This window comes from Asterias amurensis, chromosome 18 (genome assembly GCF_032118995.1).
Source record: "Asterias amurensis chromosome 18, ASM3211899v1".
Classification (NCBI taxonomy): domain Eukaryota; kingdom Metazoa; phylum Echinodermata; class Asteroidea; order Forcipulatida; family Asteriidae; genus Asterias; species Asterias amurensis.
This window is the reverse complement of record NC_092665.1, coordinates 10603822-10628222: the sequence shown is the minus strand read 5'-3', so window position 1 is coordinate 10628222 and position 24401 is coordinate 10603822. Positions and strand designations below refer to the sequence as shown.

General features: G+C 39.5%; 1 protein-coding gene across 1 annotated transcript; it reads right to left on the bottom strand.

The window, feature by feature from the left end:
- Window positions 1-422: 422 nt before the first annotated feature.
- On the bottom strand, window positions 423-23634 carry LOC139950706 (uncharacterized). Its single transcript, XM_071949498.1, has 5 exons — window positions 22749-23634; window positions 16238-16319; window positions 15451-15511; window positions 2914-3060; window positions 423-2333 (listed from the first exon to the last, which is right to left on the bottom strand). Exons 1-5 carry the CDS (start codon window positions 23182-23184, stop codon window positions 990-992), a joined length of 2070 nt encoding a protein of 689 aa, XP_071805599.1. The 5' UTR covers window positions 23185-23634; the 3' UTR covers window positions 423-989.
- Between the last annotated feature and the right edge of the window lie 767 nt (window positions 23635-24401).

Here is a 24401-nt window from a genome sequence, read left to right as displayed (position 1 = left end):
TAAACCCTGTAAGTTATTAGTTATTATTTATTTTTTTTACCGAAAGGGTTCAATGGCTTTAAACACAAGTCTTCTTAAAAAATTAATCACAACACTGGGTTTTGAAAGAGTGAATTGGTTTTTACTCTCTAGCTTTACAATAAACACACCATCCAACTTACATGTGGACATTATATGCAACAATGTAGACGTGTTTTTTTCTCTCCCAATAATGGTAATATAAAAGGCAAGTGATAAGAAAAAATAGTAGTTATAAACATCTTTTGTACATAGACCTGTAAACTAAATAACACCCTTTGAAAAATCAGTACAATCACAAGTTTGTTGACAGCCTTGCATTTCTTGTAGATAGTTTCCTATTGGTAAGGTATAGCGCACCCCCCCCCCCCTTCCCACCCCAAGGAAAGCATTATTTTGCCCAAATCACAAACATGAAAAAGTCTTAGTTATTTACTTCACCTCATTATGAAATTAAAGAATGCCCCAACCGAAAACAACTTAGTATTGTACTAAAAATTAATTCACATAAGGCCTTTTATAAACACTGAGCAACTGTATCAACATCACTCTGAGAAAAAATACACAGTATTCAATACACAGTATTGTTAATTAAGGCTTGTTAGTTTAAACATTCGGAAATAAACGTAATTGGCTTTAATGGAAGGTACGTTGCCAATATCACCACCTCGCTGTGAAGCTTTACCATGAAGGAAATATCGATCTAAAAATGTTCATGTTGTGTCATTAATTGGCATTTTCCTTGACCTATGCAGTAATCCGGCATTTTCATGTGGGGGCAACATCATTTTATTTTTTGGGGGGAGGGCTATTTTATGAATCGTTCCATTCACTTGCGCATTTTAAAATATGTTTTAATCTAATTTGGGGCAGGCAAGTTATGGTACCTATAACTTCACCAATGTGCCTTAATGTATCTTGATTCACTAAGAGAAATCATAATAATTTTTAATTTTTTGTTTCTGTTTTCTTTAAACAGAAGTATCCATAGAACCATCAATTTCAATAACACAATTTGCATTTTGCCTGTTACATTTAGGTTCCTGGAGTTCTTCTGCCATGTAAACGGGTCCAATAAAATCCATTTCCTGACCTTCTATCCGTTTTGCGACAAGGTTTCCTAAGCTGTCGTAGTCCCACTGCACCAGTGGCTTAACAGTGGAATCTTGGCTCAGGTTAGGGTCTGCAGTTTGCGTTCCGAGGCTGCGGCGTTTAACAAAACGCTTGGCTCGTCTGTTCATTGCGCACTCTTGATAAGAGCCATTGCGACGTGGCGAGGTACTAGCTTGGTGGTAGTTGTGGAGAGCCATGTCATAACTGAGGCTCTTGGGAAGGACCCGGCTGCCATGGCTGTGTTTCCTCTTCATAGAGCCATAGTCGCTCTGTGTTGAGTAACAGTCATACACACTACTTTCACTGCTTGGGTAATGCCTCAAACTGTTCTGGTATGGCATATAGGGAGTGCTATACGCCTCATGGTAGGGACTTAGACTATTGGGTGCATTTCTTTGGAAATAGTATGGGTTTTGACTTGGATAGGATGGGACGCTGTAGCGGGATCGTCTGATTCCCATGACTCCATCCACGCTGATGCTACTCGGTGAGATAAACCGTTCCTGGTACTCGGACTTCACCGAGCTGGATCGATTGAGGTTAATACTCGCCGAGGTCTCATCAACACTCGCCATGAAGAGGCCAGGATCGATAGAACCAAGTCTCGACATGATCCTCTCCTGATTGTGAGGGAACATTCGATCATCTGCAAGAGGTCTGCCCTCCTCCAAAGAAGCCATTGCTCTCAGTCGCAAACTATCCTGTGAAATGAAACTCTCAACATACCCCGAGTCTTTTGAGTCGTTCCGCTGGTTGGATCGCATCCCAAAGTACTGATTGAGTTTAAAGCGCTTCTTAGCATCGTTCAAGCTCTCCGTCTCGGAGCTCTCAATGCAGGTGCTCTTCTCCTCTTGAGAGGCATCATCGGATTCTGAGTCGTCCCTCGTCATGGCAACCAAGTTGCTATGGTGAACATCAACATCACTTGTTAGTCCTAGAGGTATGCGATTTTCCTCGCTTAGAATTGACGTCTCAGTCGGAATCTCCTCGATTAAGGAGATGGCTGGGTTATCATAGGCGTGCTCGTTGGCATCATGGCTGAGGTTCTTGGCCAAGAGTTTGGTCTTGGATGATGATAAGTCACTGTTGGTGCGATGCTGTCTGACCCCTGGGGGGAAACTGTTGTTTTGAGATGGGTAGGTCCCAGCATCAAGGAGTGCATCCAGTGTTCGGTTACGATCTAGACTGTTCTCAACGTGTACCTGAGTTTGTGAAGAGAATGCATTCGATTAGGTTATAGGTAGTTGGTGCTTTATCTTTTATTGCCTTGGCTTTATGTAGGTGTGGGTTCCTTTCATGTCAAGATCATTCCCTATCTGTATGGGTGTTTGTGATTCATCAGATGTGCCTTGAAAAGGGTTAACCCTTTAAAAGACACTTGACACTAGTGGTAATTGTCAAGATTTGCTCTTTCTCAAAAACTATGTTATTTCAGAGGCAGCTGTTTCTCACAATGTTTTAAATCATCAACAGCTCTCCATTGCTCGATACCAAGTTAGTTTTATGCTAAAAGTTGTTTTGATGCCTACATTACCACCTGATAGGGGATTTATATACCCTTTTGGTGCCTTCTTCTTTTAAATCAGCAAATACCAGCATCTTTGAATTTTCAAGTCTTTTTCGATGGATTTTATGGGTATTTGGGTTTAGTAAGTGGGCATGTGTATTTGGTCACCTTGTTTTACATGTACATGTACACACATCTCGGTGTAAATGGGTGCAAGAGGATGTTAATAGGTACAAGAGGGTGGCATTTTGGTATTAGTGGGTGCCTTCCTGTACCTTAGGTATCCTGGCCCTTGACTGTAATGATGGACTATGGGAGCGTCTCAGAGGCTTTGTGGTATTCTTGGCGCTACAAGATGTACGCCTTCCCATCTTTATAGTCACTCGCCTTACTGGTGGTTTCCCCTCTTTAGGAGGCGACTCCTGCAATTATGGAATAAAACATGGAGATAGAAAAATAATGGATAATTAGCAAACCATAAACAAAAAAAGATTCACTCAAATTGCAATGATTTCCACCAAATGTTCCAGCATGCAGTCGCCTATGTCCTCACATGTCACGTATCTTTTTGAATAGTTGGTTCTGCCTTTATTTTCCTCTTTCTATGTGTTGGCTGCCACGGCACCAATCTGACACCAACATGATCAATACTTCTCTTGCAGTGTCCAGCAAATTCAAGTTTTATTTCAAGGCACTGTATGCCCGGGCACATGTTTTGTAAATGACAAAGACCAGTATTCTAACTTTGTGTCTAACAGCATTATGCATAATAACAAATTTGTGAAAAATTTGACTCGATCGGTCATCGAAGATGCAATAGAATTAAAAGAAAAACACCCCTCACATGCCGAAAAAAGACTTCAGGTATGATCAGGATGGGTACTATCAAGTCTTTTTAATGAATGAGAAATTATCTCTTTCTTAAAAACTACGTTACTTCATCAGGAGCCGTTTCTCATAATGTGTTACCATCAAAAGCTTTCCATTGCTGGTTACCAAGTTAGTGAGTTTTTTATACTACCAATAATTTTGAGTAACTACCAATAGCATCCAGTGCAACAAGAATGTCACTGGTTCAAATCCCACCCGTGTCTGTGGACCTTTTCCTAAAGACTTTTCCTTTGGAGCCAAGTCCGATTGGACCGCAAAATTGATTATTTGAAATACCTTTATTTATAGAATTTAGAAGGTTTAAACTATCCTAACGTCCACCAGCCATGTACTTTTAATGTCGTTGTTGCATCTGTTTTGTGCATTGTCCTATTACATTTTTATATGCGAAAGATTGTTTCATGGTTTATTTTGTTTCTTCCTTTCGTTTTGAACCACCATCATGCTGTCAAAATCTGTTCAAAGGATTTGTTTGTGAAAATCGGGCTAAAGCAACTTTGAAACACGAAACACACATTGCTGTCATCCCATACAAACACACGGGCAACACAAAGAGTGCGCTGAGGAGAGGGGGAATGCACTCGAGCGGTAATCATGGGTGGAGAGAAGCATTTATGGTTGATTTCCGCAGTAACCTGGTAGAGAGTTCTTGAAGGTGTAGCAATAACATTTTTATCCACAAATTATTAGTGTTTTGTCTAGAAATTTCCTGCATTAACTACAGATCAAGTGATGAGATCTGTATAAAAGCTTCCTGTAGTAGCCGCATCAATTCAGTGCTTTTTAGCAAACAAGTTGGCATAAATTATTTACACCAAACAACGCACTAGTTCTTCAATAAAAGTCCTCCCTAAAATAAACACCAAATGCCACTCTTCATTAAGCCTGTTTTTTAAAAGATTAATAAAAAAAGGCAAACAAAGAAAGCGTGGAGTCATCTCTCACGATGTACCACGGACTTTGACGTCATAAAAACGGTGACGTCATTGAAACGTGTCAGACATTAAAACTAAAAGGCACGCAGTAAACAACAATTTCCCGCAACAAATATTTGAGTGATGATCGACTCTACATTTGTTGCCACATCCATCATTTTTAATTTTTTACTTTTGCTAAACTAATTTTGTTTTAATAACACAGTGACTGAAATTCAACCACACCCCTTTAACTCAAGCAAAGTACCGAATGCATGTTTGTAAACGTCACTTAATCCTACCATTGGGCATTTGATAGTTAGTGGTTCTTTTGGGAATATATTTCTCGGAAAATTCCACAAAAACAATGTTTCATTGTACATTTTCCTCGGGCTTTAAATTCTCAATTATTGCTTACACTGTCAGTGGATTTCATGGAATTTTCATCAAAAATTGATTTTAGAATTCAACTTGTGTGTGCTTTTCATTATGTCCATTATGGTGTTGTTTTACTTGTTACTTTCATACGTTCCTTGAAATTGTATATTAAAATGACAGCCGATAATTTACAATCAGAATTTGTTTCAAAACAAATATTTACTTGTATTCAATGACTTAACACACACTAGAGGATTATTCACAGATTGTTTTTCCTTTCAATATTATTTTTTTTCCTTGTGTGTATTTAAATATTTAAATCTCAACATATGCATAAAATAACAAACCTGTGAAAATTTGAGCTCGATCGGTCGTCGGAGTTGCGAGATAACTATGAAAGAAAAAACACTCTTGTCACACGAAGTTGTGTGCTTTCATATGCTTGATTTCGAAACCTCAAGTTCTAAACTTGAGGTCTCGAAATCAAATTCGTGGAAAATTACTTCTTTCTCGAAAACTACTCCACTTCAGAGGGAGCTGTTTCTCACAATGTTTTATATTACCAACCTCTCCCCATTACTTGATACCGAGTATAGTTCTGTGCTAATAATTATTTTGAGTAATTACCAATAGTGTCCACTGCCTTTAAAAATAAAGAATACTTCAATTAACTGATTTGCCAGAGAGTTGCATGTGCTTTCTGTCCACACTGTTTACATTTGTATAATTTGTCCTTAAACAATTTTGTCGAAAATACGCCCAGTGCATATATACAATCATTTCCATCTTTTTTTACGACCGTCTAATAAAAAACGAAATAGTGATGTAGACCAGATTTATTGACAGTCAGATTTGCGTCATAAAGCAACTTAATAAAGAGACCCACGCTCAAAAAAAAACATGCACGTCTTCAAAGATATTGCCAAAAAAGAGATACCGCAAACATAAATTAGTTGGTAAAGCCCGGCACGTTAATCCGGTGGTCGTTTGTTTGAGTCCCACTCTGTTAATTTTGTTTTAGTTCAACCTCAAATCATTTAAAGAATATTGTAATTTTATTTCATCATTCACGGACATCAGTAATAAATTTTGCTAAATAATTTGAAAATTCATGTCTGGTCATTATTCGAGGTTTGTTGGGCTCCTTATTCTGAGAATGGAAATAAATGTAATCGATTATTTTTGTATTTATTGAAATACGTTGTTTCAACAACAACAGTTGCTAGACGCGGCACCAATTCCACAACTCACTCATCCGAACCCCCGTAGGCCTCTGCTTACACTATATATCCAGCCGTCGATTTCACGAAACTCTTCCTAACTTGGGGTTGATCTTAGAACTTAGGACGAGTTAAATTCCGTGTCCAAATACATAGGACGCATTGAACCCATCCTAAGTTAGGACGGGTTACTCGTCCTAACTCGAGTTAGGATTAATCCTAGCGTTTGGTGAAACCGGCTGTATGGGTCATACGATTAACGCCTGCTCAGCGGCATAACTCCTGGACTTGATTCAAGTCCCGTTCTCTCGCGGGGGGGGGGGGGCACAGTTAACATATCGCGCCAAATAGCAAACAGGCCGTATAGCAAAAGGACTCGCATGTGACTTGAGTCAAGTCTATATAACTCCCGCCCCGTCCAACCCATTGCTATAACAACAGACGCGCGGCAGAATGAGTGATGATCTCAGATAATTTTTTTTAACCATGCTTATACAAAAATCTCGCTTATACAGAGTTCTCGAATTGCGCCTTGGAAATCATCGAGGATGCCGTAATGATTTCTGAAGATCGGAGATTGATCATGAAGGAAACTCGAGAATTTACAAGAGCTCTTCAAACTCTAGAATACCCAACAATCGTTGTCATAGAGCCCCGGGGTTCTAGTAATAATTGCACGAAACCAGACACTGGTTTTGTCCACACTGCATGAACAGGAAACGCTGAAATAAACAAAATGTGAGGCTGTGGGCAGATTGGTCCATTATGTTGACTCAGGAAGAGTGTCTTAAGCTCTACTGTCAATCTTTCGATTTTATGGTCATTATCTGGTTATTCAAAGCTTCAGCTGTGTAGACTATTGTATTTGGAGGTTTGGGCCCATTAAAGATGCTGGGTCTGAAAATGGGCTTAAACTTTAATTTTTTTTTTTCTTCAGATTTATAGATATATTTTTTAAGCCATCATGATGTACATAATACTTTGTCAATAATAGTTTGAGTGGGGGAATACACTGAATAACCGTGTCCACCCTAAATATCTCAACAAGAATAATTATAGAGGTATTGCAAACAAGTGCACACAAAAAACAAGGCGGGTGATTTTCAACTTGAGTTTATTTCATAATCAAAGTCAACAGTTTTTTCCCTGAAAACAGCTAAAACTACGTCTACGAAACAAACCCCGATCATGTTATCTTTTGCGTAGGCATTTCGGTGTAGACTCTTTGATTTGATTTCGTGACAAAGCTTTGCTTTGAATATTGACTCAGTCCTTAGTAGATGAGTTTTTCAATGGGCCGTGGCTGTGCGGGAAAGACTGTATAATGTGTGCATAGTGTTTTATAAAACTATGATGGACGAAGAGTACATGCATCCGCAACTGATATGAGATTCATCACAGCATGGTCTTAGTTCGAGACGTTATTATCACTGATTGATCACTGCCAGACTTGGTTTAGGCCGTTATTACTTCTGTTTCATCACTGCCAGACTTGGTTCAAGACGTTAATTTCTGTAATCCATTACTGCTATAAACTAGTTTCCAGACTACAGCTGTTCAATCACATAGACTTGGTTCACGACGTTTTTTTACCTCAGTTTCGCCACTGCTAGACTTGGTTCAAGACCTTTCACCTCTGTTTCAAATCTGCCAGACGTGGTTCAAGAAGTTATGACCTCCTCATTACCGCCAGATCTGTTTCAAGACTATCAATGTTTAATCACTGCTTATGAAGACTTCAAGCGCCCCACCCCCCCCCCCCATCAGCTTCCAGAGCGAGCCCTCTCTCAAAGACGAAACGAAAACTTTACCTCCCCAAATCAACAATTTCTAAGTTACTATTCTTCGCTCTATTCATGTGGAGCAGTTCAAACATTATTTCTAGATCTTTCTCTTTTGGATATCAACATTGTACAGCAAGTGGTAGTTTTGTAACACTCTCTCCTCAAATGCAATGTGTGTATCTTACGGGCGTAGGCCTAGGCCTTTATCACACGGCAATTTGACCTTGCCTGTTTTAAACGGCCGTGAACAAACTAGTAGCTACCCTTTTATTCCAATTTATAAATACCTTTTTGGTTAAAAGTCGAAATAAAGTAAGAAACTCTGTAAAACCTATCCGTTTCCGATGTGCTCGAGCTCTGTATGTTTCTGCCTCCATGGTATGTACATGTTACATGTACATGTACGACGTCCGTGTGTTGCATGCGGTTATAAACACTGGTCATTATCAAAGGTTTAAACACCCCCACGTGACGCGCTCTCCACCAATATGAATAGCCAAACTGTGTGAGGTATTTATCAATAATTGTTAATGTTTTTTAATTTTTCAATTCTAGTATAGGTTTTCTCGGTCAAATTCGGCAAATGAGCAGCCAATTTCATTTTCATGCGTTCGAATAAAAGCTATTTTGCCTCTCCGGTTTTTACTGCGTTTCAAATTCAGATATCGGTCATTCAATTTCGTTTTGAGTCGAGTCAAATTCCTTTAGCACTCTTCAATTTAGCGTATCGTTATTCTTTTTCGTGACACACACACCTCAAGAAACGTCTGCGAATTTGAATGCTGCTTTGATGAATTGTTAAATTAAATGATTAGTTTGTTAAAACGAATGACGCAACATTACATTTGACTAATCATAAAACGAAATCGAATGACCCTTTTCAGTAGCATTCGATCATGCGAAATAGAATAGGCTGGTGGTTAAATTGGCTGCTCATTTTCCGAAATTGACCGAGAAAACCTATATATAACAAACTGCTCGTCAATTTTTAATGATAAAAAAACGAGATTTTACGAGTCGCAACACAATCCGTTTTCATGGTTACTTAAAACAATTAGCCTTCATTAAGGTGCATGGCCCCGAGGCAGATACAAACTCTAATGTTGTCTTCGGCTTTGAGCCACCCTCTCCATTAAGGAAAACCTCATTAGTATAACTCTTTAGTGTAAACCCTTTCAAGTATTAATGCACCGTAAAAGATATGATGATCTAATTGTTTTTGTGCACTCCTGCTGTGACGCCGAAGGCCGCCATTACCGCTAATGGTGAACTGCCATTTAAATATATTGATGATTTATTTGTTGGGCTGGTTGGCAAACACAGCACCGTCCATTTTACCTCAAACTCGACACAATATTTAATGAAGACAAACATCCCCAAATGGAGTCACTTTGGGAGCAGTTTATCATCTGACTTTTAAATGGAAGGGCGCCGTTGTCTTTGGGTTATCATTTGATTCAATGTCAAGCACAAGGGACCTTTGGTCCGTGGATGACGCCATGTTATTCTCCTTTTGCAATGAATATACAACTTGAAATTGTATAACAATGATTCACATTATCCAAAAAGAACAAAGAATTAGAACCCGTAACTGGGAGCGGACACGTGCCCCCCCCCCCCCCAATTTGATTGGCGTGTTCCCAACCAACCTTGTATACGACTGCAACCTTGTATACGACTGCAAGCTTGTATACGACTGCAAGCTTGTATACGACTGCAAGCTTGTATACGACTGCAACCTTGTATACGACTGCAAGCTTGTATACGACTGCAAGCTTGTATACGACTGCAACCTTGTATACGACTGCAACCTTGTATACGATAGCCTTGCTCAAGGCAGTCGAATTATTCACTCCGAAAAAAGACCGCCGTTGTATAAAACCCACCCGTATTCACTCTGCGTAACATCGCACGACACTGTGCCCTCGTACACTATCCGCATGCGGAGGCCGTCAGGCCGACAGCCTTGTAGGGTCTGTGTTGAAGCCACTGACCTCATTACTATATTAAGCGAAGAGTTCCCACGGTCAGCTCATTACCATAATGCCCGCGAAAGACGAGACATGTTTACACCACACACGAGCATGATAGGGTCCAAAGGTCGTGATAAGGGAAGTGCGTGATTGGACGTCAAAATGAATAATTCATTTGCCTCACATCCTGTGTTGTCTGATAGGTCTGACGAACGATATACATATTCATGAGCTGCATACTAGCATATCCGAGAGCCCCCCCAATTTCGTCCACTAGTGGAATTTTTTCAATACAACACATTAATCCCGGAAGATACAGACCCGACAAGGCTGTCGGCCTTACGGCCTCCGCATGCGGTTAGTGGTACGAGTGCGATGACTTGTGTGAACAGTATTCGTACGATCTGACAGTGTGTTTACGGGTGGGTCATGCGGTGTGATCGCACGCACCATGAACAGGGTATACGGGTGGGTTTACAGCGGCGTCTTTTCGGAGCGAATAATGCGACTGCCTTGAGCAAGGCTATGTATACGACTGCAACCTTGTATACGACTGCAAGCTTGTATACGACTGCAAGCTAGTATACGACTGCAAGCTTGTATACGACTGCAACCTTGTATACGACTGCAAGCTTGAATACGACTGCAAGCTTGTATACGACTGCAAGCTTGTATACGACTGCAACCTTGTATACGACTGCAACCTTGTATACGACTGCAACCTTGTATACGACTGCAAGCTTGTATACGACTGCAACCTTGTATACGACTGCAACCTTGTATACGACTGCAACCTTGTATACGACTGCAACCTTGTATACGACTGCAACCGTGGACTTTTGTACCTCTTTTGTTTATACTTTCACTTTATGCAACATCTTCATTGGTTTTGTACACGTTTTCTAACTGTAAACCTTTCACGAACCATGGACCCTATTGTCCTCCTTTGACATAGCTCCCTGATTTAAATGAATATACCTACTCAAACACCTGCAATCTATAGCAACCGGGGGGGGACCACAATGATTTCCTTTGTGACAGCAACCGTGGACCTAGTGTCCCTTTTGTTATAGGTCCCCGGTTTGAATGTGGATACCTACCCACGTACACACGGATCTGGTAGGCCTATATGGGTTCCTGCTATTGTTGTTCTATTATTCCCCTTATTTATGAAATTATCTGTGGGGTACCACTTTAACAAACAAAGCCTTGTGGCGTAGCATTGTTCCAAAAGTACCCCGTAAGTTGGCGCGTGTACAAAGCGCACCGCAAACGCATCCCAAACATCATGGTACACTGACCCCACCCAACCAAGAAGCAGGGCCATCATAATGTGTTTTCTCTCTTTATTTTTCTTTCCCGTATAGGTAACAGAATACACAATTCCTGTCGTCGCAAATATCGCCACAACAATCTAATTACTTTATGTAGCCGTTTTGCAACGCACCGTTAAGTGATTAAGTAATTGGTACTCCGTACTTTCCGAGGTCACCTTCTGTTTCCTATGGCCGATGTCTTGTTTAAAGGCACTGGACTCTCTTTTACTCAAACTATTTTTATCGAAAAGTCTTAATTGTTTTCAAGCAATGGAGAAACACTGTGAGAAACGGTTCCCTTTGAAGTAATCTAGTTTTTAAGAAAGAGGTAATTTATTTCTAACATAATTAAAATGTTATAGGCCTGAAGTGTTTTAATGATTTTAGGCATCTGAAAGCACACAATTTTGTGCAACAAGTGTGTTTTCTCCTTTCACTATTCTCTTGCAACTTCCATGGCCATTGTTTTATTGTTTTATGCATGTGTCGGGATACAGCAAGTAAGAATACTGGTCTTTGACATTTCCCAATTTCAGTGCCTTGAAACCACTAGACCCCCGTGAGTTTTGCGTGTCGACAGAGGCCAGCCAGTACAAAATAATGTAACTTGCATCACCATACGGGTAACGCAAACAATTAGCACTGTAAAATTGATTACTTGTTATCCTTTTGCATAACTTTGCTTTTCTTCAAAATCTTACTCCTGCTATATTAAAGACACTGGACACTATTGGTAATTGTCAAAGACTAACCTTCACAGTTGGTGTATCTTAACATATGCATAACATAACAAACCTGTGAAAATTTGAGCTCAATCGGTCGTCGAAGTTGCCAGAAAGAAAACAACGCACTTGTCACACAAAGTAGTATGCTTTCAGATGCTTGATTTCGAGACCTCAAATTCTAAATCTGAAGTCTCGAAATCAAATACGTGGAAAACTACTTCTTTCTCGAAAACTACATTACTTCAGAGGGAGCCGTTTCTCACAATGTTTTATATCAACTCTCCACATTACTCGTTACCAAGAAAGGTTTTATGCTAATAATTAATTTTGGTAATTACCAATAGTGTCCACTGCATTTAAAGAAGAGTGGCTTCAAGGTAAAATTAAGTTTTAGCGAGAAGCACCCATTTTCCAATAACACCAGCGTGGGTTCCCACGTTGGATACTCATTCAGAGCAAAATTTGAAGCATGACGTCATATGATTGTTCATTACCCAAGACGAATTTTCGCGCCAGACGATAGAAACAATTAATCAGTGCCGTTTTGATTTAATAATCATCAAAACTCATGAATGAACTAACCTGTACACAAATGTACAGACCATGAAGTGTAAGGTTAAGTCGAGACTTTGGATTGTACCAAAAATTGCACATGAAGCTTTGGGTATAAACTGTTTTTAACGCAAGGTTGCAGATTTTACAAGGACTGTATTGCTGGATATTGTCAAAGACAAAGTATTCTCACCTGGTGTAGCCAAACATAAGTATGGAATAACAAATATGTGAACATTTCTTTTGGACTAAATTGTTCATCAAAGTTACCATCTTTTTTGATTGAGAAACTGCATTGTAAAAACAGTGCTTAGAGTTTAAGCACATTATTTTGGTGTACACTTTTTAAACATAAACATGTTTATCATGTTGACACCTGCTTACATGTTTGTAGGATTCCAACACACACACATTAATCTGAACATGTAAAGGCTAAACATGTGGAAAAGTGGGTACAGAGCTTGTGCTTAATAAATGTGTTAAGGACTGTTTTTAGAGTGTTGCACTTCTTTCTCAAAAACTCGTTACTTGAGGGAGCTGCCGTCGATTTCACAAACTTAAGACTAATCTTAGGACTTAGGACGAGTCCCAACCCTGCACTGTAGCATGCAGACTTTAAGATTAATCCTAAGTTAGGACGAGTAACTCGTCCTAACTCGAGACAAGACGAGTCCTAACTCTTTGTGAAATCGACGGCTGTTTCTCGCAATGGTTTTGTACTATTAACGACTCTCCATTGCTCGTAATACCAAGTACGTTTTTGTGCTGAAAATCATGTTGAGTAATTACCAAGATGTGTCCATCCAACAGCTGGCATAATTGCGCCATCTACAGAGACAAATGTTCAACGGATCATCGTGAACCGACGGAATCCCGCAATAAACATTTCAAGACCTACAAATTAGATCAAAGAATGAAAAAACACTATCTGCATTGCCATTACTCTTTACTTGGGGTTTAGGTGTCGTATTAAACTCATCCCTCCCCCGGGAAATAAAACAAAAGGTCGAGATTGTATACACGAGGCCGCCGAGTGAAAGGGGTTTGTGATTTTATGATATCATGCTGACTCAGTGAAAACGTGTTCGCTTTCATATGAGAACCCTCGAGTAAGTGTCTTTAGCAATCAGTAATGATGAACATTCCATGTAACAACCGGAAAACCGGCCGGGTAATGCTGTACACAAATCAAACACCTGATTAACTTCGGCGGCTTTTGCTTCAAGACCCGAAGATGCCCAGAAAACATATAAATTCGTAAACATTGTCTGTGTCTGTTGTATGATATAGAACCGAGTAAAAGTTAGTCATCAACTGATAGTGATGTCAGTATTTCAATTTTGAAGCACTTCGCTTGAAATAATTTATTGCGGTTGGGCTAAGTGGAAGACACAAAAAGCATACGTCATTGCAGCTGTTGCTGGCTCGTGAATTAAAATTTACAATACACTGGTGAGAAACAGCAATGTGCCAACAACGCTCGTACTGTTGCCGCCCAAATCTCCGTGCCTTCGCGCTTATCCGAGTTGTTAAGATGTTCAATTATTTGCGTTCCGTTTACGCTCGACGATTCTGAAAAACTGTAATTGTTTAAAGTGGTTACAGCATTTTTGTAAATCGCACACGCCCCGTTTCTTAGTATTTTATTTATTGATTTATCTTGTTTAGGCTGTGTGGTTCAGGCGAGGCTTTCCTTGGTTTGGAAACTCGTTTAGACATGGACTAGAAAAATTGAGTGTTTTACATGTTGGATTTAGGTCGAGAACACAATACTCCATTTCTGAACGTTTTTCTTAAAAGCGCACGCACATACACATTGAAAGGGTAGTTTCTAAGACCTGCTTGAACGAAAATGTCAAGTCGTGAACTTTGCTGAATTCCACTTAAAATGTTTTCGATGAATAAGGAAATCGAGTCATATGATTATAAATAGGTTTCAATGGTGTAAAAAAACAATAATTTTGTATGCCCTTGTCCAGAGCTTTTCTGCGAGATTTGCGAAAAGCCCCGTTACGTAATCACTCTCAAAACGTCATAAGTAGATAAAGCCGCTTTGTTGCAGCATGGATGTATAACAAAGCAAACTCCCACAAATGACGTCAGCGGCATTGTCCTTTGACGCCCGCTCTCAACGGCAGAAGTGTTTTTAGTTTTTCAAAAAACCTTTAGGTAGGGGCTTGATTTTTTACTCGATAATTACGAAAAGTCAGAAGTGTACACATATTAAAATTACATTAAAATGGTGAACAAGTGCATTATAACCACGTAAAAATACCATTTCTGTTGAAAACATTCCGCTCAGGTAGCTGTTTAATTTAAAATCGTATCGGGCAACTCATTTCATCTATTGAAGTTACAATACTTAAAGGACATTACAAAATTGGTTTTGCTATCAAAACAGTTGTTGGCAGTGTAAGCACTCTATGTAATCCACCATATACATAAACTGACAAACCTGTAGAAGTTTGAGATCGATCGGCCATCTGGGTCACGAGAAAATAGTGAAAAAACGATTACACATCTTTGCATGACATCGATGGAAAAAACAATTAAATTAATAAAATGCTCAATGAGCGATAAACTCCAAACGCGAAATTAGTTTAATTGATTTCTTATTCTCACCAACATTTCAGTCATAAATATTTCAAGGGATGTTTTCTACTATCATCATCATTAGACCGTGTAAGTTTGATATAAATCTGTGATCTTCACGATTTTGTTTCTTACCAATTCTGTAACGTTCCTTAAATGTTTGCACCCCGTCCGAAAATAAAGACAGGAATGAATAAACTACAAACAAAAATTCATTTAAAGGCTCTGCAGCCGATTTCACGAAACGCTAATAATCCTATTTCGAGTTAGGACGAGTAACACGTCCTAACTTAGGATTAATCTTAAGGTATGCATGCTACAGTGCTGGGCTGGGACTCGTCCTAAGTCCTCAGAAAAATCCTAAGTAAGGAAGAGTTTGGTGAAAATGACGGCAGGACACCTTTGGTCATTTTCAAAGACCAGTAATCTCACTTGGTGTATCCTAACATATGCATAAATGATCTTACCTCTCTGGGTCGCCTCTTCTTGCTCTCCTCCGCACCTTGTTTCCTCTTCTTAAATTTACTCCTGCAGATGGGAACAACAGACAGGAGAACGGTTAAGATTACAACATCGACCCCATATTGGCGGTTTAATTTGTAATCTCCATTCGATATCGCCAGTAAGCACTGCCACAAACATGATCATAGGGTGTTTTTCGTGTCCATTCTATGAACAACCGTTTGAAACCCACTGATGTAGTAGGTATGCAATGTTTCTATATCACCTAACAATCGCTGTACCAATGATGACAGAGTGCTTAGAGTTTGTCGAATAAAAGATCTTCAAAGAGTTGCTTCGAAGCAGGCGAACGTGGCCTAAGCCGGAGCCCGACAAGCCATAACTAAAGGCGGAGCCCAAGCCAGAAACCTTAGCTCTAGCCAGAACCCTGAGCCCAAGCCATAATTCTGAGCCCAAGCCCGGAACCCACGCCCGATCCCAAGCCCCAGCCCGAGCCCGGAACCCAAGCCCGGAACCCAAGCCGGAACCCAAGCCGGAACCCATGCCCGAAACCCAAGCCCGGAACCCAAGCCCCAGCCCACGCCCGGAACCCAAGCCCGATCTCAAGCCCCAGCCCACGCCCGGAACCCAAGCCCGATCTCAAGCCCCAGCCCAAGCCCGGAACCAAAGCCCGGAACACAAGCCCCATCCCACACCCCAGCCCAATCCCAACTCGTGGTTTCAGCATGATAACAGGGTGAACAGGGTGATATATAACCTTAAACCGGGTTTCTTTTTGGCGTATACTCTTACCTGATGCGGAGTGATATGGCTGTGATGGCAAAGCAACCGATGACAATTGATAACGTGACGAATAGCGCCAATTTGAACTCATCTGGTAAAAATATAATAACAAGATACCGATATATTATTTACGTAAAACGTAAAAGGGGTGACGCAAAAAACATAAGACGTAAAAGGGGATGACGCAAATGGGTTTTTTCCTAGTTTGTTACACATATCCAACCTATGAACATTTCAACATAAATCAGGTTCGGTGCTTATTGAGGGCTCCACAAAATTATTATGTGCCACGTTTTTTTTTCAATGAATTAACATGACACTGTTAAAGGGTATAGGCCCATACCTTATGTAGATCATTTTGTTGACCATGACATGAATCCCTGTAACTCACTGTGAATGACGATGTATGTAATATAATTTACCTGCAGAATTAATTCAACTTCATTAGTCGTCAATGTTTTTGGGGAAGGTGAAAATCAGGAGAGTCGATCGCGAATAAGTTGTTAATTCCAAAAATATAATGTTCGTCTCCTGAGACATGGTGTTTTGTGTCATACAAAAAGTATTATTAAAAATCGTTGCCAAGTTAAAGGGTCTATGTAACTTCTGTAGGACAAAAAACACAATGTCCACAGATTAACACTAAACTTACACAGTTTGAAGATAATGATAGTATAAAGCTTCCCTGAAAATATCACGTGCTGAGGTGCTGTAGTTTTTGGGAAAAGAGTTAAACAATGCCATGAAAATAATTTTTGTGTCATGATACGAAAATTATTTTAATCATTTACAAACGTATTTTCATGACTATTTTACTCATTTCTCAAAAACTACAGCACCTCAGTAAATAATATTTGAAGGGAAGCTTTCCATTATAATTATCTTCAAACCCTGTAAGTTTAATGTAAATCTATGGACATTTTGAAAAAGTACCCAAATCCTTTAATGCTACTTTTGCCTTGAGTTTGAGTATAATATTTTCAATAAGTTTTCCTCATAATATAACAAGAGGTTAAATGCTCACTTCCCTGTCTTTGTCAAATCCCTGATATTTGTTTTATTGAAATGGCGGTTGCTCGGAAACACGCACTGAAGACTCTGTTGCCAGGTTTTTTCTTTTTATATAGTAAAGTAAACGTCTTTCCCGTTTACATCGGAATTCACTTCGGGATCAGAGTATTAAATTTCATTGATGCTTATTCGAGCTTTTAAGACAAGACCCGTACATTAAAAATGTCCGTAAGTGTCAATTAATTAACGACTAACATTGTTTGATCATTTGATTCTAAAGTATACATCGAGCATCTAATCGAATATTCCAACCAATATAAATACTTATTGTAGTGTATTTTATTTAGGCAATAATTGTATGTGGTTTAGTTGCCACTTAAGGTGGATCTCTGAATTCAAGCATGCGACATTTTCAGAAGAGTAAAGCAGAAGAAATATATGTGAGTGTTGAAGTTTGTATTCATATTATTTCCATTTGGGCCAACAGCCAATTTCATAAAAATGTAGCTAAGAACAACAAAATTATGCTTCCCAGCCAAACTATACCATTACACATGTACAATTTGCGGCTGGTATTCTGCTCATTCCTGCTTTATATTTAGCAGAAAGTTGTTAAGCACCGTTTTCTGCTTAAGCGACTCTTTGAAAATATAGGTTCATGTTTTGATCATGACGACACACCCATTTAAAGACACTGGACACTATATGGGTAATTTTCAAAGACCAGTCTCTCACCTGGTGTATCTCAACATATGCATAAAATAACCAACCTGTGAAAAATTTAGCTCAATCGGTCGTCGAAGTTGCGAGATAATAATGAAAGAAAAAAAAAACACCCTTGTCACACGAAGTTGGGTGCTTTCATATGCTTGATTTCGAGAAGTCAAATTCTAAATATGAGGTATCGAAATCAAATTCGTGGAAAATTACTTATTTCTCGAAAACTACGTTACCTCAGAGGGAGCCGTTTCTCACAATGTTTTATACCAACAGCTCCCCATAACTCGTTACCAAGAAAGGTTTTATGCTTATAATAATTTTGATGTAATTACCAATTAGTGTCCACTACCTTTAAAGCCATTGGACACTTTCGGTAAACAGTATGTCCAAAGGCCCGCACTTCGTTTATCACAACTTATATATTAAATAACAAACCTGTGACAATTTAGACTCAATCGGTCATCGGAGTCGGGAGAAAGTAACGGGAAAACCCACACTTGTTTCCGCACGTTTCGCCGTGTCATGACATGTGTTTACTATAACCCGTAATTCTCGTTTTCGAGAATTGATAATTGTGTTAATGTTTTCTCAAAAAGTAAAGCATTTCATGGAATAACACTTCAAGAGAAGTCTTTCACCATTACCTTCTGTAAACCCTGTAAGTTATTTGTAAATCTGTGAACTTTTTTTCTGTTCTGAAAGTGTATAATGGCTGCAGCCCTGTGTAATTGGGCCTAGGCCACGAAGTTTGATCTTGTAATGTGTTGCGCAAGATTGAGATGCGCGAGCTAATCGTACTGAGCAATATTTCATTCTGAAAATCGTCTATGGGGATTGGGCCAAATTCCACATACACTCGATTTTACTCACTGTGCATTTTGATTTGTCAACTAAACTCAAGCCATGGTCGCGCTCTACAACAAAATCCCGGGCAAAAACAAACAAAAATGTTTTCATTGAAGCATGGCCGCCAAGTTTGACGTAATTGCCACTAGATGCTCGTGTATAATTGGGGGGGGGGGTGTTGCTGATCACTAGAGGATTGGGATTAAGTGATTTACACTTTTAAAATACAATGACATATTTCCCGTTTTGAGCACTGACATAACATAGGTATGACTTGTAATTTGTCTTGGTACTGGGTTTAATTCCCATTAACTTCACATCAATTTACCCCCAAATGCCGCAAGCCCCGAAAACTATTTGCTATACAATCAAGCTGTAGTACATTTGTTTTCCCCAAATGAGATCGGGTTAAATTAAATTGGAAACACGAATAGATTTAACATCTATTATATCGTTGCGGTACCCGCTGCCTAAACATAGGATTTGAACTGCCTCTAGCTGCCGGGCAACCTCGGTAGTCTAGTTGGTAAGACACTGCTCTAGAATTGCAAGGGTCGTGGGTTCGAATCCCACCCGAGTAACATGCCTGTGATATTTTTTTCACAGGACTCGGGAAAGTACTGAGTATACAGTGCTAACACACATCGGTGTATGGGTAAAAACCAAAATTAATATTCTTTATCCCCGATGCAAATTTAACATCTATTAAAACTTCTACAGGTTTATCAGTTTATGTATATGGTGGATGCAACTGTTTTGTTAGCAAAAACTGATTCTGTAATTAACTTTCAGTAGGGATGTATAAAAAGAAAGAAAAACATTGTGATTATGTTCTATAGTGAGCTTTGGAGATTAAGTTGGAGATTGAAGGTGTTTGAACAAGGATCAAACGGAGATACGCGGCGCGACACACAACAAATCGTAAATTCATAAGCCTCTGCAAGTTGAGATGTGTGGACAATGTCAGGCTTGAGACAATGCGTCTGTAAACAGCCAAACCAAAATGTTCACTCCTACAGTGTCCAGCATTATATCAAAGGGGCTGTAAGTGGCTTTGATCCGCCTTAAAAAATTGTGATTGGGCGGGTGGTTGTAGGTGTTGAATTTTAAAATTTAGGTCCATCTTTTGTGAGGTACAGTTATTTTGAAATTGCTTTATCATAGGCCTATGTCAAACTGAACTATTTGCTATGGGCTAATTCTGTATTTTTGGCAAATGGATTGCGTATTGAGTAATGTTGAACTTCATCTTGAAAACTTTGGCTAAAATGAGGTTGTTCAATTTCAGTTGTCCTTACGTTTTGAATAGATTTTTTTAAATTAAAATCAGTCGACGAAAGAGTAGACTCAAAAAGCAAAGCATTCAAACAGCAACAGAAATGTATTTCGTATGAAAGAAATAATAAATGAAAGGTGCGTATTGCAATTTCGTCTTCAGACGAGTCGATCACATCTCATTTTATAAATCTCTGCCACCAATACCCCAACTCTACGGATTTACTCCGTGGTTTTGAACCCGGTGAGGCGGCGCCAGATATACCCGCAGGCTGGGTCCGGCATTAGTCAGGTAAAACTTAAGTCAAATATACACAGAATATATTCCCAAGTTTGTTTTCTTGACTTATTTATAATATTTTGATGACGCAAATGGATTTCTGTCACAACACCGAACCGTTATTGCTGTTGCAAAACAATTCATTAAAAAAACATTTGTAGCGTCAGTAGTTCTGCTTATTTGGGTTTATAAAAGACACTAATCGCTGGTTTGTTTACATTACTAGCCTTTTTTTTAATTTAGAGCATCCATTTAAGCCGTCGTTCATTATATGGATTCAGATGAGAGACTAAATCATTATTCATGGCAAATGGATTGCATAATGAGTACTGTTGAACGTCATGTGGAAAACTGGGGCTAAATCACTGGACCAGACCTAGCTCTTAAAGACACTGTACACTATTGGTATTTGTCAAAGACCAGTCTTCTCACTTGGTGTATCTCAACATATGTGCATAAAATAACAAACCTGTGAAAATTTGAGCTCAATCGGTCGTCGAAGTTGCAGGATAAAAATGAACGAAAAGAAAACTTGTCACATGAAGTTATGTGCTTTCAGATGCTTGATTTCGAGACCTCAAATTCTAAATCTGAGGTCTTGAAATCAAATTCGCGGAAAGTTACTTCTTTCTCGAAAACTACGTCACTTCAGAGGAAGCCGTTTCTCACAATGTTTTATACTATCAACCTCTCCCCATTACTCGTTACCAAGTAAGGTTTTATGCTAATAGTTATTTTGGGTAATTACCAACAGTGCCCACTGCCTTTAAGCGAAAAGGCAAATCATGATCTTTGCTGATATTCATTTGAAGTGTTTTCAATCAATAAAGAAATCGAGTCATATATAATATGACTACAAACAAGTTTTAATTGTGTCAAAAAAAACCAATCATTTCGAATACCCTGATCCAGTGTTATTCTGAAAGGTTCGCGAAAAGCTCTGTTACGTCATACTCACCACTCATGTTATGTCATAGTTTAGATCTCCAAATTGTATAGCCACTTTGTTGCAGCGTGTGGAGGTATAACAAAAGTAAATTCACACGCATGACGTCAAAGCATTGTCGAGTGTTTTTAATTTTCAAAACTTTGAGGTTGGGGCCTGATATTTTAAACGACAATTACAAAAAATTCACAAGTGTTCAAATACCAAAGCTTATTTAAATGGTAAACAAACACATTAACAAGATTATACAGCATTCCTGTCAAAAACAAATTCGGCCAAATACCTGTTTAATAGCCAACCGGGCTCATAAACTGTGGGTGTATTACTTGCCCCAGGAATATTTAGTACTCCTGATTTTAAATATGTATTGTCATAAATGAAGATATGATGCATTAATGGTAGCAATCACAACCAGTATAGGCAAACAAAGTTACACTCATATTAACACATTTAAAAAATGTGCTCTTCACATCTGAATGGAAGAAGTATGAGCATTTAAAACAAGTTGCACAGTTTGTAGTAGCCAACATCGCAAGTAATAGGTTGTGTTTGCTAGCCAAGGAGCAGTTTTTACTAAACAAATGTACGCCTGGCTATGCGAAGAGTTATACGGTGCATGATATGTGACAGAGGGTATCCGAAAATGTTCACATTACTTTAAAACACCTTTTCCCTCTTGTACGGAAGTACCAAACCCTGAAATCATCTCACGAACTTCCGAGATTCATCGTATACAACTGAGACACAATATGAGGGAAATACACCATATCACACACCAAATGCTGGGAATAGCGTGCAGGTTAGGTGGATTTTTCAGATCAAATTAAAGGTTATTCATAAAGAAACACAAAGAGGACGCTCAAGGAATGTAAAAACAATGTATGCAAAAGACATGCGAATAAATAAAGGGTTTCTTTCCCAGGTCAGCGAAGTACAATACATGACTCATTAATGTAGCAATTGGATCCAGTGCCTTCGTAGGGAAACCACGTTGCATTAGTATAACAGAGATCAATGAATATATTCTGGTAAAACCATTGGCCCAAACGTACACAGCAGTTTGTGCGTCACAACCATTGCATAATCACAATGTTTTAACTCATTCAAGAGTTCGCAAAGCAGTAAAACAAAATTAATATATGGCTTTAGCGTCCACCATTTTCTACCCTTATGTAACGAGAACAGCCATTTGAGAGGCATTCTCTATCATTGACCTGCCGCAGTTTGCAACCTTCTTCCGTTTCATCCAACATGAACAAATGGCGGGAAAGACGATTTGATTCCAAGGCATTACAACATGAAAATAACGAAAATATGCATTATACAAGTCTGTTTTCCCAACAGTGTCGACCCCCTTTAATATCGTCCCATGTAAACAAAAATATTACACACACACAAATACAAGAAAATTACGATCAATGTAATTCTTTTATGCAATTTACCGTAAGCTGTCATCGAGTTGGTCGTAGGTGCAACATCAGTTTCATTTAAGATCTCAGAAAATGTTGCCGTCACCACAGACGAAGTGAAAACAGACCTCCCGCCAAAATCTTGCGGCGTTGTAAAATTCTCGTCTGCTCCTTCAGTGGTTAGCGTTGTGGTGCTCAAGTTTGACGACTGGTGAAACGTGTTGTTGCCCAATATAGTCGTCTGGGAAGTCGACCACTGTTCATCGAATTGGGTTTCATTTGTTACTCCACGGGTAGATGTTGTATGCTCCAAGGTAATAATATCCTCCGTCGTTGTATTTACTGCAACGTTGTCTGTTGTAACGTGTTCCGTCTCCCATAGTTCGGGAGGTGTTGTTGAAGTGAAAGAAATTGGAACGTGCTCGGTGGAAACCGAAGCAGAAGTTGTCCTCCAGTCTGTCGACGCCATTTTGCGATAGCGCAGACACTTGCATGGAAGATACTTTGATTTGATTTGTTTTTAAGGTATAATTGTGACGAATTACTCCATTACCGCGCCGTGATTCATCCCTTTGTGAATGTGGATGGCGATGGGTTAAAAAACACATACACTCAACGTAGAGAACGAGTGCGGGAAAGAGGTTGTCCACGAAGCAATTAGCAAACCACCGCCCGGTTCATCCATCATACGGCAACAGACGATGGACTTGACAAGAGTGTCCCGTACACTGATGACACAGTTGTTTCAATGCACCAGGCGAAACAGAAATGATGTCACACCAACAGCAACAAATAATCCTGAAAATCCACATTTTACTAACAGCCTCACCGTCAGCTATTTCTCGTCATTATGTACGACGATTTTTCATGACTGAATTGCATTTGTATACACAGCGTGGTGGTCGTTCACTGACAAAAACAAAACAAAAATCTTCCCCGTTGATTTGGCATGCATTTTCCCGCCGAATGGATAACAGTGTCGTCCGTGAACGATTATGAACACGTGTGTGAAGAGTGTCACGAGGCACTCTGTTGATGCTCGTAGCGTATTGATTGGTTAACGTGTGGGAACACCTCACCTTGTTGAAATGACCTGGGCTCAATTTCATGGCCCTGCTTACCGTAAGCAAAGAGTCTGCGCTGACGGAAGCAGGGAATAAGGCAAGCGTATTTCACGGGTTAGCGGGAATTTTGGCTTGTGCGCATGCGGACTCCATTTTACTAGGCATTCTACGCTTAATACACACCTAGCGCAGAAATTCGGCGCTCGCAGGTAAGCGGTGACTTATGATCGTAACCGCGGAATTCGGCGGTAAGCAGAGCAAACAAGTTGGGCCCAGGTGACCATGCCGCCACGTTCTTACCTGCGCATTGTCGATTATGGGTCAACGGTAAGGGTAAGAAAGGATGATATTAATGAGGTCTATTGAGATGTTGACGCATGGATTAATTTTGGTCTAGTGCTAAAAGCCAAGCACTTCGTGCATATGACGTCACAGTAACGCAAGTTTACAGTAACGCGCCGTATAATTCGCTAAGCTCGTGCCACGTGCACAGCGGAAACATTTTATTTGCGAAATGTGGAATAGAATGTGGAAATTACAACAAACAGTTATGGTTTATGACGACGACCAGGTACGCATTGACCAATCATTATGGTGATTATTTCGTTGGATACGTGAGCAC

Excerpts from the sequence above, each read along its gene's own strand:
- LOC139950706 (XM_071949498.1), bottom strand. The coding sequence starts at position 23,184 with ATGGCGTCGACAGACTGGAGGACAACTTCTGCTTCGGTTTCCACCGAG. Across the intron at positions 16,320-22,748 it reads CAACTCGATGACAGCTTACG|ATGAGTTCAAATTGGCGCTA; the intron begins GTAAATTGCATA and ends TATTTTTACCAG. Across the intron at positions 2,334-2,913 it reads CAAGGGCCAGGATACCTAAG|GTACACGTTGAGAACAGTCT; the intron begins GTACAGGAAGGC and ends TCACAAACTCAG.